The 18,902-nt window shown below is 44.5% G+C and overlaps 1 protein-coding gene across 2 annotated transcripts; it reads left to right on the top strand.

Annotated features, from left to right (window-relative positions):
• Positions 1–514: 514 nt before the first annotated feature.
• Positions 515–2,678, top strand: LOC118560212 (tripartite motif-containing protein 35-like). 2 transcript variants are annotated; one of them, XM_036131045.1, is made up of 2 exons: positions 515–881; positions 981–2,678. In XM_036131045.1, exon 2 carries the CDS (start codon positions 998–1,000, stop codon positions 2,384–2,386), a length of 1,389 nt encoding a protein of 462 aa, XP_035986938.1. In that variant the 5' UTR covers positions 515–881; positions 981–997; the 3' UTR covers positions 2,387–2,678. The 2 variants fall into 2 exon arrangements, with proteins under 2 accessions (XP_035986938.1, XP_035986937.1); XM_036131044.1 differs by having other exon boundaries at positions 522–909; positions 981–2,675.
• Positions 2,679–18,902: the final 16,224 nt, after the last annotated feature.

The raw sequence follows: 18,902 nt of genomic DNA, 5'->3' as shown, positions 1-18,902 counted from the left end.
GAATTTAATTGCGCTAACTACTAGGCGGCAGCACCCCATTTATTTAAATCCATCCCTATTTAAATCTAGAACTGATCAAGAATTTACTTTAGATTATTGATTAAAAGCTTTTCTTTCATAAATAATCAAAGTAGAATCCTTCATTTAAAGGAAACTTTGACCTCTTTGGATCAGAACAGCAACAACATTAAACACAATAAATCTTGTAGGTTTTAGGACATCATCTGCAGCAAAGGAGGTTAATTTAACCAGATCTAATGTCATGGAGAAAGTCTTAGTGGAAGCAGGTGAACAGGGGTTAAAGGTCAGATCTGAGGTGTTGGTCTGCACTACACACCTGTCTGACAGTTTCCTGCTGGCTCTCTGACAGCTGCACGGTCCAGCTGAGCTCAGCCTGCAGCGACCGAGGAACGCACTCCAGGAACGAGGAGTTTCCCTCAACACCAAACACCACCTTCACCTCCACAGAGTCTGAATCTGACAGAAAAACAAGAAGAAACAAGAACGCAGAGCATGAAATGTGAGCATCTGGATGTTCCAGTCAGTGGAGACCCTACAAGAACTTTAGGACAGGGAAAAAATAAAATGTTCACTCAAATTCAAGTAGCTCTAAAACAAAAAGCTGTACTGGTGTTTTTCTGAAGCAGCAGATGCGCAGAACGTCCTCTAGAGGGCGCCACATATCTGCCTCCAGACTGATTACAACAGGAACCCTTTAAAAAAACAGGAAACAGTTCAGAAAGTGTCAGAGATTAATGGAGAATCCACCGTGAGGATCACCTTCATCATTACCTTCATCAGCTACTCAGGGCAGACTAACAGTGAACGAGGAGAACAGAGAGAGCTGAGGGACCGAGACGCTGAAACACAGACTGCTGCAGGTGGAAAGACAAGAAAATCAAAGTGAAAGTAAGAGAAGAAGGTTTCTGCAGGAGGGAAACTGACTTCCTGGTTTAACGATCTGTCTGCTGTGTTTTCAGCTTCACTCAGAGACTAAATGGCTTCCAGATTAGAGGAGGATCTCTGCTGTCCGGTCTGTCAGGACGTCTTTAAGGATCCGGTTGTTCTGTCATGTAGCCACAGCTTCTGTAAGGAGTGTCTGAAGAACTGGTGGAGAGAGAAAGCAGCACAAGAGTGTCCAGTTTGTAAGAGAAGATCTTCTAAGGATCTTCCACCCTGTAACCTGGTTCTGAAGAACCTGTGTGAGACCTTCCTACAGCAGAGAGACCAGAGAGCTTCAGAGGATCTCTGCAGTCTGCACTCTGAGAAACTCAAACTCTTCTGTCTGGACCATCAGCAGCCAGTGTGTCTCGTCTGCAAAGATTCAAAAAAACACACCAACCACAGATTCAGACCCATGGATGAAGCTGCTGAGGATCACAAGAAGAACCTTCAGGAAACTCTGAAACCTTTAAAGAAGAACCTGGAGCTCAGGAAGAAAGTTCTAGAGGAGTTTGATCAGACAGCAGAACACATGAAGGTCCAGGCCCGACACACAGAGAGGCTGATTAAGGAGCAGTTTAAGAAGCTTCATCAGTTTCTAGCAGAGGAAGAGGAGGCCAGGCTGGCTGCACTGAGGGAGGAAGAGGAGCAGAAGAGTGGGATGATGAAGGAGAAGATGGAGGCTCTGAGCAGAGAGATAGCAGCTCTTTCAGACACAGTCAGAGCCACAGAGGAGGAGCTGAGAGCTGAAGACGTCTCATTCCTGCACAACTACAAGGCTGCAGTGGAAAGAGTCCAGCGCTGCCCCCTGCTGGAGGATCCACAGCTGCCCTCAGGAGCTCTGATAGACCAGGCCAAACATCTGGGCAACCTGGCCTTCAACATCTGGAGCAACATGGAGAACATGGTCTCCTACACTCCTCTCATCCTGGACCCAAACACTGCTAGTTCAGAAATCATCCTGTCTGAAGATCTGACCAGTTTGACTTCAGGAGAGGAACAGCAGCTTCCTGATAATCCAGAGAGGTTTGGGTCATGGTGGTATTCTGTCCTGAGTTCTGAGGGCTTCAACTCAGGGAACCACAGCTGGGATGTTGATGTTGGAGACAGTAAACGCTGGACGCTTGGTGTGATAGAAGAGTCTGTCCAGAGGAAGAGAAACATAGAGTCTGGAAGGTTGATTCTATTGTTGTATGAAGGTAAATACTTAGCATGGTCTCCTCCATCTCCTCTCATGTATCTCTCAGTCCAGAAGAAGCTCCAGAGGATCAGAGTGAATCTGGACTGGGACAGAGGAAAGCTGTCCTTCTCTGATCTGGACACTAACTCACACATACACACCTTCACACACACCTTCACTGACAAGATGTTTCCATACTTCTACACTGAGGATAAAGTAAAAATCCTACCGATGAAGATCTCAGTGAGCAAACAGCAGCTCTGATGTTCTCAGCATGAAGAACACAAAGTCCAGATGAAACCTTGATGATCTGATTGAAACTCAGTGATTTTAAACAGAATCTTGGAGCTTTTTATTCTGAATTACTTTGAATTTAAAGTTAGTTCTTGGGTTACTTTATATTTTGGGTTATTAATCAGATTTATTTGTAGGTTAATAATTATGGAAATGTTTAGTAAAATTTACAGGATTTTATTTAGGGGATTTAAGGGGAAGGGTCCTGAATGTAAATGCACGCCACACTTTTCAGATATTTACTTTTACATTTTTGTTTTGCTCCACTTAATAAAACCTCAGCAGATTTATTGAAGTTTGTGTTTTTAATGCTGCAAAATGTGGAAAAGTTAAAGGAGGATGAAGCTGAAGCTGGGTAGTTTTTATAGATAAAGTCAAATTAATGAGATAAATTTAAAAGCTCCCTAATAAAATGGAAATAATTGGTGTAAAGCCATATCTCGTGTAAATGAGCAAGTAGCTTTATTCTTTAGCATAATATTCAACAACAAATAAAATCTCTTTTAGCATTTAAACATTCTATTGATGCACACTTATTATGCATCAGGATCACCTTCTTGTTATCTTGATGCATTTTCTCAACATTTGGACTTTTTCCTCAATATTTCAACTTTATTCTGTTATAAAAAGAAAAACAACCACCAGTTATTCCCTCTGAGTGAACCTGAAACTCCTTCATGGTCAATTTTAACTACATTTTAACAAATCAGACAAGACTAAATCTAACAGCCCACTTAAAGGGAGAGTTTCTGTATCTTTTTATTCATCTTAATTTGGAGCATTTAAGACAAAAAGTTCAGCTTCTCTGATAGTTTTAAGGTAAATTGAGCCAAATTAGACGAGCTAACAGAGCTAAACTTCAGAGAACTTTGATTGGACTAAATCCAGTCAGGACATGTGGACTCAGTGGCACCTCCAGGATTTTTAATGGGGGCATTTAAATGTTAGGGTGGCGGTTTTATTATTGTCATATAAGAGGAAACAAACACCAAACCTATCACAGACTATTTGTCTTTTTTCAGTTTGTTTTCACAAATTTAATTTCTAACAGACAGGAAATTAGAATATTACATTTAAAATATTTTATGAGAATTTATTCAGTTTTATTCATTTTTGAAGGTTTAACTGAAATATTAAGCAATACTAAATGTTGATATGATGTAATTTCTGTATACTAAAAAATAAAAAAGTTTTGGTAATGATTTTGTGCTTAATATTATCAGTGTGTGTGTGTGTGTGTGTGTGTTGCAATACGCTACGTTAAATATTTTTATTTTTGGACATAACAGTGATTATTCTAAGAAAAATACATGGAATTAATTAATCCAATATTTTAAATGTTGGCACGCTGTAATTTTGATTAAACCTTTAATTTAATTAACAACCACTGTAACCAGAACAGTGCAAAAATCCTCCAGAACACATTTGTTTAGGATTTTAAGTGTTCTAGTTAAACTGTTTTACTGAAACATCATTAGTTCAACTTTTTTAGTAAAACTGTTGTTAATGTTTGCTTTTAGTTTCTATTCTCCCATGTTCCATTTTGTTTGTACATTTTATTCCTACTTATATTTTAATCATGTAAAGCACTTTGCATCGTCTCTGTACTAAAATGTTTTATACTAATAAATTTGTCTTGCCTTGAAACATTTAGGTTTGATGAACACAAAAAAGCAAAAACAACAAATATGTGAGGGGCTCAGAAACTTTAGTAACTGATTTATTTATTCAGCTGAAATAAAAAAAAAAAGCAGAAATAAGCAGGAAGTAGAGCTGGAGCTGCTTTATTCCACATTTACTTCATCACTTTAAAAACTGTTTGTGGACAATCAAAATATAAATACATCTCTCTCTCACACCCTGATTCAAAGCTGCAGCAGCGAACCGTTGACGACCGGATCATCGGCGACCGGATCTCAGAGGACTCAAACACCGACGGCGGGAACATGTTTGCACGCGGGTCCGTTTGCAGAGGGAATACTGGGCCGGCTGCCGGTACCGGACACGCTGAGAGACGCTCCGGTACCAGAGAGTCTGGGCTTTTAATACGTCATCGTTAGCAGAACAGACAGGAAGTGATTCAGTGAATCTTTCTGGCTTTAATAAAAAGGTCTGGACCATCGGGTCAAAGTTCTGACTCAAACCCAGTTTGGACTGAACCAGATCCAGGTCCCAAAGTCTCATGTGAGCCGTTTACATCTGGACCTGCAGAAACCTTCACCTCAGCTCCTCAGCGCTGAACAACACGGTTTATGCTCCTGAAACGGACCTAAAGTTCTGGTAATAATGATCCATCCAGTACCAGCAGAACCACACATCTGATTCAGAAGCTCAGCAACGTTATAGTGGAACGTTCTACAGGTTCTGATACGTTTCAGAACCCCGGTACCGACCCGTTCCTCATCAGGAGGACCCATCAGAAGCTGAAAGCTGGATCTTTACCTGTTAGGACAGCTTTGCCCGAACCGACCCAAAACGGGTCGATCGTGACCAGAACTCTGTCCCGGGGCAGCTTAAAAGCCCAGAGGACAGAAATCAGACGTTCTGCTTCTCACAGCGTTTACATTTCCCCCTCTGCCCGTCCAGAACCCAGTTGGTGTTCTGAAGGCCGGACGTCTCAGCTTCGGTTCCAGAACCCGGACCTTCTCGTCCGTCCAGAACTCCGTGATTCTCCTCACGGCTCAACGGGCCGGAGTTCAGTTCATTTCAGACAAACCTCTGATTAGAGAAATTAGAGAGGCTGATGGTGAAAACAGAACCAGAACCAGAACCTCGGGTCATCCACACCAGCGGTGAACAGCAAACCAAACAAACCAGGAATCACTGCAGAAAAGTCCAGTTCCTGGTTCGGTTCTACAGCTGCAGCAGAACCCGGTCTAAGCTGACATCGTTCCACAGAGTCGTGGTTTCCCAAATCCAGCTCAGACCCAATGGGCTCATAAACGGTTCTGATCAGAACTTTTAAACCCAGCCATCATGGTTCTGTTAGTTCTGGTGCTTTTCATGATTTATTTGAGCCGTTCTTCATCCAGGATGGGATCACTGGACAGAAAACCAGCGCCGGTAAGTCCAGAACGAGCGGACCAGCTGCTGGCACCGTTCCCAGATGGATCTCTCAGCAGCATGAACGCAGAGGGAAATAGTCTATGATAGTCTGTCAACTAATATGAATATATTGTTTATTCATATTAGTTGTTGTACAATTGTACACCAAGGTGCCTCATGTTACAGAATCAGGAGAGAGTCTTCTAGTTGTAATGTGCAGTGAGTAGTTGGACACCATTATAGTATACACCATTGTGTAAACACAAGTAAATAAGTAATACCGTTAATATGAGAATATAAATAAGAGTGACAAACTTAAAATAGTTTTTCTCCAGGTCAGTGATGGAGTATTTTGGAATCCCCCCCCCCCCCCCCTTCAAAGAGTTGCATCTCTATCCCAGCAATCATCTCTGTGGACATAAACCAGAGAACAGCCTCAGTCTCAGGGTTTTATTTATTGATTTCCAAGTATTACATCCTTGTGACTGGCTCACTACATACCAGACAGGAACTCCTTTCTTAATGCCCCGGTGTCGATGCCAGCTTCTCCTATGAAGGTGATTTTTAATGCCTTTGCTGGGCCTCCAGTCTTCTACCGCTGCCAAAGCTTTAGACCTCTCTCCGTCATCTTGTCCCTCCAGACAAATTTCAAAGGTCTTCCCCCTCTCAACTTTTGAGTCAACCCAACGCAGAACATCTTCTTCACTGTTAAAATAAATATAAACTTTTAAAGCAAGTTTTTTTATAGTTATGGGTATTTTTTTTACTCATTCATACTTTTGTGGATGCTTATCAGGCAATCAGCTTTCATATATGTATTTCTAATATCTAAATTCATGTTTCAAAGACATTTTTAAAATTTATCATGACTAAACTTAATTTCTTCCTCATGATTTATTGCATGCCAATAACAGATACACATGATAACAATTTGAGAGAAAAAAAACACCATATGGATTTTGGGATAGTTTTGATTTACTTCTGGATTAACGACACAATTTTTCAGGAATATTCAGGGACAGTTGCCTGTTGACAACATCCATCTTTAACTTGCATTAAGTGGAAAAATGTGACAAGACAGGCATCTCACCTCTGAATCACAAAGAGTTGTCAGAGACGTCCCTTCAAAATCACATGAACATGCAGGGCCAGCATTTGCAAAGGCATGACCTTTTTGCACTGTGTGCATGTCGCCTTTGGCATGAGACTGAACTCTGGAGCATCACCTGGTAGTGGTGTCATAACAATCTTCCCTTGGAGAGGAGCAACATATAACATAAACTTCCCTCCTGCAGAGGCACTTCTGAGAACAGAGCCAGTGTATCCCTCTGACTCTAAGGCGACAGCGGTCATTCTCCTCTTTCCATGCCCACCTGCAAATTCAAGTTTTATGGGAATTAAAAGTAGTGTGTCGTGGATGTCCTCCAGACGACGTAGTAATTAGTGCTAAGTCTTTCAAAAATTCTAAGTTCTTGGTAAGGCAGTTGAAAAATCTCCAACAGTGGTCCAAAAATTAGTAGAGGCAGCTGGGTCTCGGTCCAGTATGGTTTATTGCAGTAATACAAGTCAACCACACATGAGATGTTCACCGGTCAACATCTGACAAAGCAAAGAAAGTGGTCTGCTTATATACATTCCCTGGGTCTTGGGGGCTCCTCCCCGAGCCCCTCATATTTATTACGTATTTTCAGATACTTTTCCACGGATATCTTTCTTGTCTTATTATATACCGGTGGAAATTTCCCGAGGGTGCATATTTTTTAAAAACATGGTTACACATTATTACATCATTCCAGATGGCCCCACCCCATTATGTTAACATCATTTGGCTATTCTGGACGGCTACACATCATCTCCCTTTCCGGACAATCATCCTACACATTTTGTTTACATTACAGTATAACTTGATCTTTGGTTCAGATGTTTCCAAGGTGCATCCTGTACTTCTCCACTGCCAGGGTTTGTGTGCATTAACTCTCTAACTCCTATCTTGACCTCTGGACTGACACACACACACATTTTCCTTAGATACATGTTAAAGCACACTTTTTAACCGTTGTGACAAGAATACATTCATTGTGAGATATGTAAGCACACCCTTCAACTATTGTGACAAAAATACATGCATTGTGAGATATTAATCCACTACATTCCCCCCTGTGATCCTGAAAAGGGTCACAAAGTAAATCACACTCTACAAGTGATTGTCGATTCATCACGAATACGAACTTCAAGAGTAAATATCGATTATACATAGCACACCAAAAGCTAACAGTAATTAGCACACCAAAAGCTAACCGTGATTAGTACAAGATTCTAGGATCAAAGCACACCTCAACCTAATAGTGAGTGATACACAAAACTATGATCACATGGTAAAACATGAAGGATTATAGTAAAACAAAGAGGGAACCCCCCTTGGCACTCTTGTGAGGACTTTTGATCTTGTTTACATTTTTTTATAGAAGGATTTTCAGTGTTTGTTTTAGCAATGATACGGGGCATCAGGATGACATGTCCAAGCAGCTTGATCATCTGCTCTGACACCACAACCCATACCCAAAGGTGTCACTGCACACCAGTACATCAAACAATTTATTGTTTAAATAATACTCTATCATGCCTGGCTAGGTCAGGCGAACTAGTCACTTAATGGTCAGTAGACCTTCATTACAACCAACATATGAGCAACCCTATCGGTACTCTCCGCACAGTACTAGTACTGTCACATAGGTTATAGGTATACACAATCATATTTATCTTTTTAGGTGTACACCATCATATTCATCATTGAGGTATACACAATCATATTTATCATTTATATCCAGCTTAGTTTTCTTGAGATTATTGATAGTTCTGGGGTTGGGGATTAGGGAACACCACCCCCCTTGGAGGTTGAATCCCCCGTCCTCCGGTGGAAGTCTCAGGAGCTTGTTGTCCCGGCAACTGATGCTGCGCCAGTGTGGTAGTAGCCAAGCGCCACTGCAATAACTGACGTCTTGCTGTGTCGCGTTCCATTGTCATCTGCAGCAGTCTTCCCTGTAAGTTGACTATAGTCTTTTGTGTATCTTGAAGTTGTTGTGTCAGTCTGTCATGTTCCTGGGTTAACTGCCACACTTTGGCCTTATGTTTGGCTCGGTATGTGCTGCGGCGAATTGAGAACATGCGCTTTTGTGACGCCGGAGATAGACCTCGGATCAGTTGAGTATAGACCACAGTGTTCATAGAGGCAATTTCAGTCTTTAGGTCTTGTGAGGTTTTGTAAGAATCCAGAGGGTGCATCAGGAACCCCGAGATGTGGTTCATCTTGAGGGAGCTTAGCTGCATCTGCTGAAAGACATTAGCAGGCGGTCCCAGTGCAGGATTCCCCATCGTGGTAGGACCAGTCGTCATCATGCCCGATGTAGACTGCATCTCCTGGAAAGCTCTGTTTGGCCATCCTCGGTCCTCTGGGTCCTCGGGGCTGGCAGGACTGAAGTCGATCCTCAGGGCCCCTGGTGATGGCAGGTCGTCCATCGGCAGTCCTCTGGGGTTCATCATGAATCTGCTTCCCCCCGGTGGTATGGCGCCTGGCCCCTCTGCTGGATCGTCTGGCTGCCTATTGGGAATACTGGTGGCTGTGCCTACATATGCTTGTGTGCCTAACGACGCATGTGCGGTGTTTCCTCCTCTATTTGCGCGTTCCTGCCACTCCTCCGCGGGTATGTGGTGCACATTAAAATAAGCGTCCGCCATTCTTAACAGTCTGCATGTGGAGACATAGCATAGTATAGTTATATATCCTCATGAAGCATATATTCTCCTAAGAGAATCTATAAACACTTTGGCATGCAAATTACTACATCTAAGCAAGTCTATACGCACTTGGCATGCAAATAACTATATATATATATATATATATATATATATATATATATATATATATATATATATATATATATATATATATATATATATATAACTGATCAAAAAATACACATACCTGGTGGGGGTGAGAGGAGATCATGGTATTACTTTATATGAGTTGGTCTACCTGTACCTCTATTATTGGGAACTGACCAGTTACACTCACAATAAGTTTTGAGACCAACCCTCGAATGAGGGGTACGACGCAGCAGACGACTACTAATATTATAATTATTATGACTCCTAGTATTATCCCTGCTGCTTTGAGGTATCTTGACCACCCAAGCTTATTGAACCAATCCCAAAACCCCTTCAGCTGAGTGTTCCAATTGGATCTCTCCACATGTTCATCTCTCATGGGCTTCATTTCTTGAAGAACACCTGTTAGGCTGCTGTTAACATCAGTATGCATAGGGATCAAGGTACAACAATCTTTACCGATATAATCACATAGCCCCTGGTCCCCGGCCATGCGGGATTCCAGTACGAACCTATGTTGTAAAACCATTAGTGATGTGGCATGTAATAAGGTCTATGCCATGCATTGTGAAATTTATAAACCTTTGTTGATTGTACCATAGGAGATTTATCCACCTACTATTTCGAGCTATGTATTGCGCATTGTTAATTGATCCGACGATTGGTATTGGTATCGAGCCGACCCCTCTTCCAGTTTCTAGCCACTCACTTTCAATAGCAACATGTTCTTCAGGCACCCCGAATGGGGTCTGATCCCATGTAACATATACTTCATCTGACATTTTCCAACTCCGCTCGTGCTTAGAGGGAATATTTCTTTTTGTACGGTTGCTTATTTCATTAGATGTTTCGTTGCTGATTATTTGATTATTTATTATTAACTTTAGTTGTCCTGTCAGCATTACTGGAGCACAGATACCTTCCCACTGAGGAGGCAGTGAGGATAGCATTTGCTCATTATTGTGACACATCCAAAAAATGTCTCCTAAAGGGACAGATCCTTGCGCCAGACTCATTACTCGGTATTGAGCTACCGCTGTAGGTCGTAAGTCATAGATGATGTTTCCTCCATCTGGTACTACTTGTTTACAACTTATATTAGCTTTGAGGCTAGTTTCACATAGCTTGATGTAGCTAACGTTCCCTCCAGCTGTCGGTGGGTACCACTGTAATTTACTACATTTCACCATTTTGTCTGCAGTCCCCATTTTGCTAGAGGTTCTTTTGGTCACCTCTTCTAATTCTTTTCCTCGTGCTATACAAAACGGAAAAATTAGTTCAGCTGGTTTTTGTACTACCGGAGGGAGGGAGGATGTACTCAGTACAGTAAAAGAAGAAAACTAGTCAGATTCAGAAGAAGACGCATACGAGAGACGCCCAGACGGCGATGGAGTGGGCTGACACGGCTCGATCGCTGGCCCAAACGCACCGTACGGGGAAGGGGAAAGGGAGGGAGGGAGTGGGGAAGGTGAGGGGTGTGGAGAAGGGGAAACACTTCCACCAGTGTCTGGTGGGTGAGAAAAAAGAGGTTCCTCCAGTGCCTCAGAGCTGGGTGAGTCTGGGACAGGTCTGTCAGGACTCTGAGTGGCAGGAGAAGCAGCATTACTGCTGCCAGAGTCAGAAGGCGAATCGGAAGCAAAAGAATGAACACTATCATCCTCAGAGTTCCCTGACAGTGGAGACCGTCGGGCCGCCAAGCGGGCTGATCGTCTCTGGCCGTCAGACGATGACGGGGGTGAGGCTGCATCAGTGCTCGCCCCAGGTACGACATCAAACGTTGGTGAATGTGATGTGGTGGCATGCGGAGGGAGACTTGTTGCTGCCCTGTCAGCATGCGCAGAGCCCGTCGGTCCTGGATCAAGTCCAGGTGGGTCTGGTGGATGGTGACGGGTGCAGTGGTTTTTGTGGAACCAGAAGGGCTTACCTTCAACTTTTAGGGCAGTGGGAGTGGTAAGAACAACTTTAAAGGGACCTTCCCTACGAGGTTCGTTCCACTGACGTCTAAACACTCGTATGAACACTCTGTCACCGACTTGGACGTCTCTGACGTCCACTGGAATACGTGTCTCGTCTCGGTTGTGAGCTGCTTTCACCTGTTGAAATATAAGTCTGTGAATATGGGTTAGTGACCTGAGGTAGTCCCCCAGTTCACGTTCGAGTTGCGCTAGGGAAATCTCCTCCTGGGGCCCTCGGACCTGTGGGAGAGGCATAGGTCGACCTGTAAGCATTTCATGGGGAGTGAGATGGGTTAGTCGGTTAGTTTGAGAACGCATTGCCATCAGTGCAATTGGCAACGCATCTACCCATGTCAGACGGTTATTGCTATCAGCAATGATTTTTGCAATTTTGGTTTTGAGGACACCGTTGGCTCTTTCCACAGATGCCTGCGATTGCGGATGATACACACAGCCAAACTTTTGTTTTATACACAACTGTGTGAACATTGCCTGGATAACCTGTGAAACAAAGTGAGGCCCGTTATCAGATGATATAGTATCAGGCATACCAAACCTGGGAAACACTTCTTTACATAAAAACCTTGCTGCTGATTTGTGATCGTTCTTAGCAGTGGGGCAGGCTTCCACCCATCTGCTAAACCGACAAACAACCACAAGCATGTATCTCTTTCCCTGAACACGAGTTAACATGTCAACATAATCCATAATCAGATGACGAAATGGGCCGTCTGGCATGGGGATATGTGCTAAGGGTTGTGTGAACATTTTACGCACATTGTACTTGGGGCAGTGTGGGCATATAGCCAGTTCTCTGTCTACCATAGGTGTCATATAAGGTGACCACCATACTGCCTGCAATTTTCGAACAACTTGGGCTCGCGAACAATGATCAGGTTCATGCATTATTTTGATGGCTGTTGGCAATAAGGACAATGGTAGTACGAAATGCCCTCGGAAACTTCGCCACAACCCTGCATGGGGGTGTGATGTGCGTACTGCTCTCCTTTGCACCCACAATCGTTTTTCTGCTTCAGAGACGCTGTTCTGCGCTTCAATTAATGAGGCTAAATTAGTGATGGGTTTACAATCAGCTGCAAGAACCATTGGTCCTTGTACTGCAGGTCCTGTGGCTTCTTTGGCTGCTTCATCTGCCAAGTTATTTCCTATTGCTATAGGTGTTTTCGCCGTCTGATGAGCAGCACATTTTACAATAGCTAACGCAGATGGGAGCTGCATGGCTTGTATTAATTCCATGACAGCCTGCCCATGTGTCACGGGGGAGCCATCCGTTCGAACAAAGCCTCGCTGTTTCCAGATGCTCGCGTTTATATGACATACCCCGTATCCATACACACTGTCAGTATAGATGGTGACTCTTTTACCAGTAGCTAATTTACATGCAGCTGTTAATGCCTTTATCTCTGCCAATTGGGCAGAGCAAGGTTGGTCAAGGCTCACTGACTGCACTTTTGTATAGGTGCCGTCGGGGTCAAGCCTACCACTCCGTATCCTGCTTTGTTCCCCGTCTCGCCTCTGACGCATGACCCGTCAACAAACAGCGTCAGATCGGACGGGATTGGGTGATTGTATAAATCCTCCCTTACTTTCATGAAGGCGTCCGTCTCTTTGAGACAATCATGGGGCTCACCTTCTGTTGGCAATACCATTCTTGTGGCCGGGTTGATCGTGACACAATGTGCACGGTAAGGTCAGGTCCTGAAAGCAGAACTTCATAACCAGTCCGACGAGCTTGGGTTATCACAAAGCGTGGGCTTGTGAGCAGTGCATGCAATTGATGTGATGTATACAAGAAAATGTGGTGGCCCATAGTGATTACTGAGGCCTTTTTGTACGCGAATGCTGCTGCTGCCAAACCTTGGTAACAGGGAGGCAGGCCTTCTTCAACTCCATCCAATTTTGCGCTGTAATAAGAAATTGGCTGTTTACCTGTGGGGGTGTCTTGCATCAATACTGCACATGCATACCCTTGTCGCTCTGCCACGTACAGATGGAATGGTTTGCCATAATCTGGATTGGCCAGAGCAGGCGCAGTTTGGAGATCTTGTTTCAGCAGTTGGAACGCGCCCTCTGCCTCGTCTGTCCACTGTAACTGAGCCGACTGGTGTCCTTGACCTGCGGCTTTAATCAGTGCTCTCAGTGGAGCAGATTTAATGGCGTAATCACACACCCATGGTCTGCTGTAACCTGCCATGCCAAGGAAAGACAACATGTGACCCACAGTCTGAGGTTTGGGCAATTTGGTTATGGCTTCTATTTGGGACGGTGCGATAGACCTCATGTTCCCACTGAGTTGCCTGCCGAGGTATTCCACTGTTTGCTGCCAGAATTGCAGTTTTGGTCAACACCGTAATTGAGTCTCTTTCACACTGCTCTTTTGAGGCAGAACAGATCAAAATGTCATCAACATACATCAAAATGGTGGATGGTATGTCTAAGTGATTTAGATCATTTGCCAGTACACGATTGAAAATAGATGGTGAGTGTACAAACCCTTGGGGCAATCGTGTGTACGTATATTGTTGACCTTTGTACGCAAATGCAAACAAATACTGGGAGTCTGGATGGACGGGCACACTGAAAAATGCTGAACACAGATCTATCACAGTAAACCATTTTGTACCCGGGGGTATATTACTCAACAGTGTATGGGGGTCTGGTACTATTGGTATTTCTTCTGCTACAATAGCATTGATTAATCTTAGATCATGGACTAGTCTATAGTCATTACTGTTAGGCTTTTTGATGGGAAAAATTGGTGTATTACAGGGACTTACTATTGGTCTAAGAACGCCTACTGTTTCTAATCCTGTTATAATGGGCTGTATGCCTTCTACTGCTTCACATTTGAGTGGGTATTGTCTTTGGAAGGGTAATTTAGCATTTAATTTGATGGTGAATTTGATGGGGTCAGCTGATTTCACTAAACCTACATCTGTTTTGCTTTTGGACCACACCTGCTCTGGAACTTGTTCCAATAGTGATGCATGCTCCTCAGTCACCGCCATTTGTCTTTTCCCAGGCACTTTAATGTGTTCTGCCATTACTTCATCTGCTTGTGAATATGAGATTTTGAAGAACAGTCCATCTTTTGATACACTAATCCGGTTCCACGCAGTATCAATCCATTCCGTGACTTGCTTGGCTTCTCGAATCATGGGACCCAGGTCATGTGACTCGTACTTGTCAGCAATCAGCAATGTGACATGCGGCGCTGAGTTGGCGACTTGGAACCATTCTGCAATGTCTTTTTCAGGAAACTTGACAACGGCTGCGGCTCCTTGTGGCCCAACCATTATGTCAGCATATTGGATGACAGTTGTTTTGTTGTTAATTTCTTCATCCCAGCTTTTCTCGTAGTCTTCATGTTTCTGGCCTTTGACATAAAACATGGTACAATGGAGAGGGAGGAAAGGTTCTTTGGATTCGTCGTAGTGGTTCATTACCAGGGGTCTCCATGTTTCCCACTCCATTTGAAGGAAGGAAGTCGGTGATGTGAGTTTCATCCAAAATACTTGGTCTTCTGGTTCATGATTTGCCACTGGTGGGGTCATCTGTAGGCCTAGTGGCATCATGAAAGCTTCACTATTGTCTGTTGCTTCGAAATAGATTCCATTTGGAGTACATTTAATCTTTGCATTGAGCTGGCATAATACATCTCTGCCCAGCAGATTAATTGGCGTATCTGCTGAGTATAGCAGTGGCGAACACACAGTCTTTTCTCCTATAATCATGGGAACTGGCTTAGTCATGGGTATTATTTGTGTCTTCCCAGAGAAACCTACTGTTCGAATTTTTGATGCTGAGAGAGGCAGGCCAATTCCACTTTTTCCTATACAGGAGTAGGCAGCTCCTGTGTCAATCATGAATTGATGATGACTGTCGTCTATTGTGACATAAATTCTGGGTTCCGTTTCCAGGCGTTGTGTTAATACCAGTGTTGTAGTCAAGTCACTATGCCTCGATTCCGAGTCCAGGTTCGAGTCACCAGTGTTCAAGTCCGAGTCAAGTCCAAGTCATTAAAAAAAAAATCCGAGTCGAGTCCGAGTCGAGTCCACTACTCATCCGAGTCGAGTCACTATTGATCCAAGTTCGTTGTAGGAACATGTCGTGACGTGTGATGTATGACATGAAGCAGTAACATTCCATTGCACTAATAACTCTTTCGCTGTAGTTACTCTGGGTTTTACTCGGTAAAACGACTGCTTTTTCCAAGTCGAAGACGTCTCCTAACCATGGTTTTTAAACATTGTTGTTATGGAACGTGCAACAGCGACTCGAGGTACGCTGATAGGCCGCATATGAAGGATGTTAAAGCCGCAGGCGGTGTCGATCGCCCCTCGCAGCCAAGCGCCGCTCCAGCCTATTGGCCACCGCCGCGGTGCCGGCCTGCGGGCGGGGTTCGCGCACCGCTGGCCGCCCGCCACCGCAGATGCTGACACGCATTTTCCTCCCCCGTCCACCGGGCGATTCCCACAAACGCGTTCGGCAGCGTTCCCCCATTACTCACAACAAATCTGGTGCAGATCGGTCGATGCAGCGAGGAGATACAGCCGTTTGATAATGATAATGCATTTGGCCACCGGGCCGGACTAAATTGTTCGGCCGGCCGAAAAATTTATACGATTCCTGGACGGTGACAACAAACAGAAAAAAAAAACGGCCGATGACGCCATGAACGCCGAGCAGGAGAAAAACAACGACTTACCTTCCTATCAACTCGGCCCGTTTTCCAGTCTTTCTAAGCCCTCGACACTCAAGCCATCGTTTGAGCTGAACGTTGGTATGTTGTTCAACAGTTCTACCAGTAAACTGGGCACCTGGGAAATCCTTTTGTGAAAGTTTAACAGCTGTAAAGTCGGTCATATCGTTGTTTCTGTTGCATGTGTAATGGCTGGTTGCTACGTGCGCTCTCACACTGTTTGCCCAACCTTAGCGGCAAGGGGCGTTGCTCATGAAATGGTGACGTCACGTGCGCGGTACGACATTTAGATATTAAAATCATACACCAAATAATATATATATATATAATGACATACTGAAATTATAGCCTAATGATATAAAAAAAAGTCGAGTCTTTTTCTCAATTTCCGAGTCAGAATGATCTGAATGTAGGAGTCCGAGTCCAAGTTCGAGTCATCAGTGCTCAAGTCCAAGTCAAGTCACGAGTCTCTAAATTTAGCTAATGACTCGGACTCAAGTTCGAGTCTCGGACTCGAGTACTACAACACTGGTTAATACTGGTAGAATGGCCTCTCTTTCAGGTTTCTCTGGGCACCCGTATTGCCAATATGAGTCTTGCCCTGCTCCACCGTTGGCTGGTCCCGTGGCAGGGTGCTGGGGTCCCATCCATGGATTGGTTGGGCAGTCCCTTTGCATGTGTCCGACTTGTCCACATCCCCAGCACTGCAGCCTCAGTTGCTGTTGTCCCATGTCTGGACCTGCCTGGGGCATCCGCTGATATTGTCCTTGAGGGGGCCTCCTCGGGGCTCCTTGTGGTCACCTCCATCTTCCCTGCATGGGTGGCCACCCTTGTCCTCTTCCAGTCATTGCATGTTGGGGACCTGCCCCTTGATTTAGATGCACATGGATAGGAGGGACCTGTGGAGTTTGGGCCCCTCCTGCGGGTGGCGCTGTTGGATACTGCATCTGCTGTGTGGGTGGATGGGTAGTAGGAGATATCACTGGGGCTTGTACAACTTCGTCCCCTGCTGGTCCACCCTCGACCGTAGTAGCGGCTGCCACCGTCAGTGCTGCTTAATGTTTGGGCTTTTCTCTCTCTTTCTTTGCTTTTGATAATTCTCCAATTTGCAGTTGGGCCAATTTTGTGGCCAGCATCTTGCTTTGGTCTTCAAGTGCTTGTTTTTCAACTCGGTGCATGTTTACATAGTGTATGACATGCTCAGAGAATGCAGGCCAGTCCATTTTATGAGTCCCACCACTCCATCCAGCTTGGCCTGTACCTCTTTGGGCATGGCACCTTTGACGTACATCTTAAACAGTGCCTTGGTTGACTCCTGCTCATCCCATTCACTTCCTGTCTCTGCTTTCCACATTTGTTGAGACTTGTGCAGAAACTGGGCTGGGCTCTCGTCATCCCTTAGGCATTCTTCTTTCAGCTTAGTTGGGTCTCTGCGTGAGGGGTACTTGCTTCTTAAGGCTCGCCATACTCGGGGTCTCATATGGTTGAAGGGTTTTCCCTTCAAACCGGTGTCCGATCATGACCCCTGGAAGTTTGGCTTCCCCGAACACTTCTTTGGCTGCCGAGTATCCTGCTGCTTTTATTAGCAGTGCTTTGATGTCTCCTGCTGCCAGATTGATGCCTCCCATGATTTCTTCTAATTTTTCTATCCACCTGTCTGCTCCGTCTGCCAACGGTGTCAGCCTTCCTGCAAGCGTTATAATGTCCATAAATGACCATGGCACGTACCTGTCCTCATTAGGTCCTTTAGATATTAAGGGAGCTATAATGTGATCTCACTGACCCAGTGCTGCCGCATGTCGCCGTGATTGCGATCTTGTTTCCATTAGGTGCTTGCGGCTTCTCTCCACCTCCAGGTCCACATCATATTCAGTTGTGAGTTGTCTTTTCACACCTGAAGACATCTCGCTCTTTTTCTTGGCCTTCCAATGATTTACAGCTGGGCCCTCCCTGCTGAACTCATAACTTGGAGATATCATGTCCTTCCCCTCATCCCGACATGTAGCTCCCTTCCATAGCTCCTCCTCACTTTCTTTTGTTTCTTCTTCCCCTTCTTCCGCTTCTTCGAGCAGAGTTATGACCTGACGGTCTGAGCTGTCCGCAAAGTCAATCAGGGTTGCTGCCTCTTCCACACGCTGCGTAGCCTCGTTTCTTTTCTTCTCCATTTCCCTTTTTTGTCTTCTCCTCCTCTCTTGTTCCTCTTCTTCACACCTTTTTACTTCCCTTTGTCTTTCCATCCATTCCCTCCCTTCTCTTTTCGAGTCACGGATCATTTTAAGGTACTCCTTCAATTCCTTCCGCTCTGCAGTCGTTCTTTCTGTCAGCGATACTGACTTCTCTTTTAGACTTGGCTCTTGGGGTGTCCGATGAAGTGCAGGGTTCCATTCAAAGGATGCTGGCGACAGAAGCCTTGGAGGTGCTGGTGAGCTAGAGCATGCACTACTCTCCTCTTCATCTAACGAGCAGTTTGGTATCTGTTCTTGGCTTATATTTTCCCACCTTTCCTGTTGTCTGTCTCCTTTTTTTTTCCTTCCTCCTCCTCGTTATCCATCACTAATTTTAACCTTCCTGTAATTTTACCCCTACTAATTTGGTCTGTAAACACTGGATACTGTCCTGCTGTTGCAGGGCGATAAGGAGGTGGCCTACGATCAGTATACTCAGGCGCTGTTGGGCTTTTATCACTTTCAACTTTAAAATATCGCAAGATATCTCTCTGTTCAGCATGCTTCTGTTTTTTACGCAAATGCGTTTGGTCATGCCTCGCATTGTTATGCCGCAGCCTTTCCTCTACTTCATCACAGCATAAAGGGTCAAAACTGCCTTCTATAGGCCAGCGATTTTTCCCAGATGTTATTATTATGCCATTCTGTCATGC

Source organism: Fundulus heteroclitus, unplaced genomic scaffold (genome assembly GCF_011125445.2).
Source record: "Fundulus heteroclitus isolate FHET01 unplaced genomic scaffold, MU-UCD_Fhet_4.1 scaffold_408, whole genome shotgun sequence".
NCBI lineage: Eukaryota > Metazoa > Chordata > Actinopteri > Cyprinodontiformes > Fundulidae > Fundulus > Fundulus heteroclitus.
The sequence above is the reverse complement of the archived record's forward strand: the minus strand, read 5'-3'. Positions and strand labels throughout refer to the sequence as shown.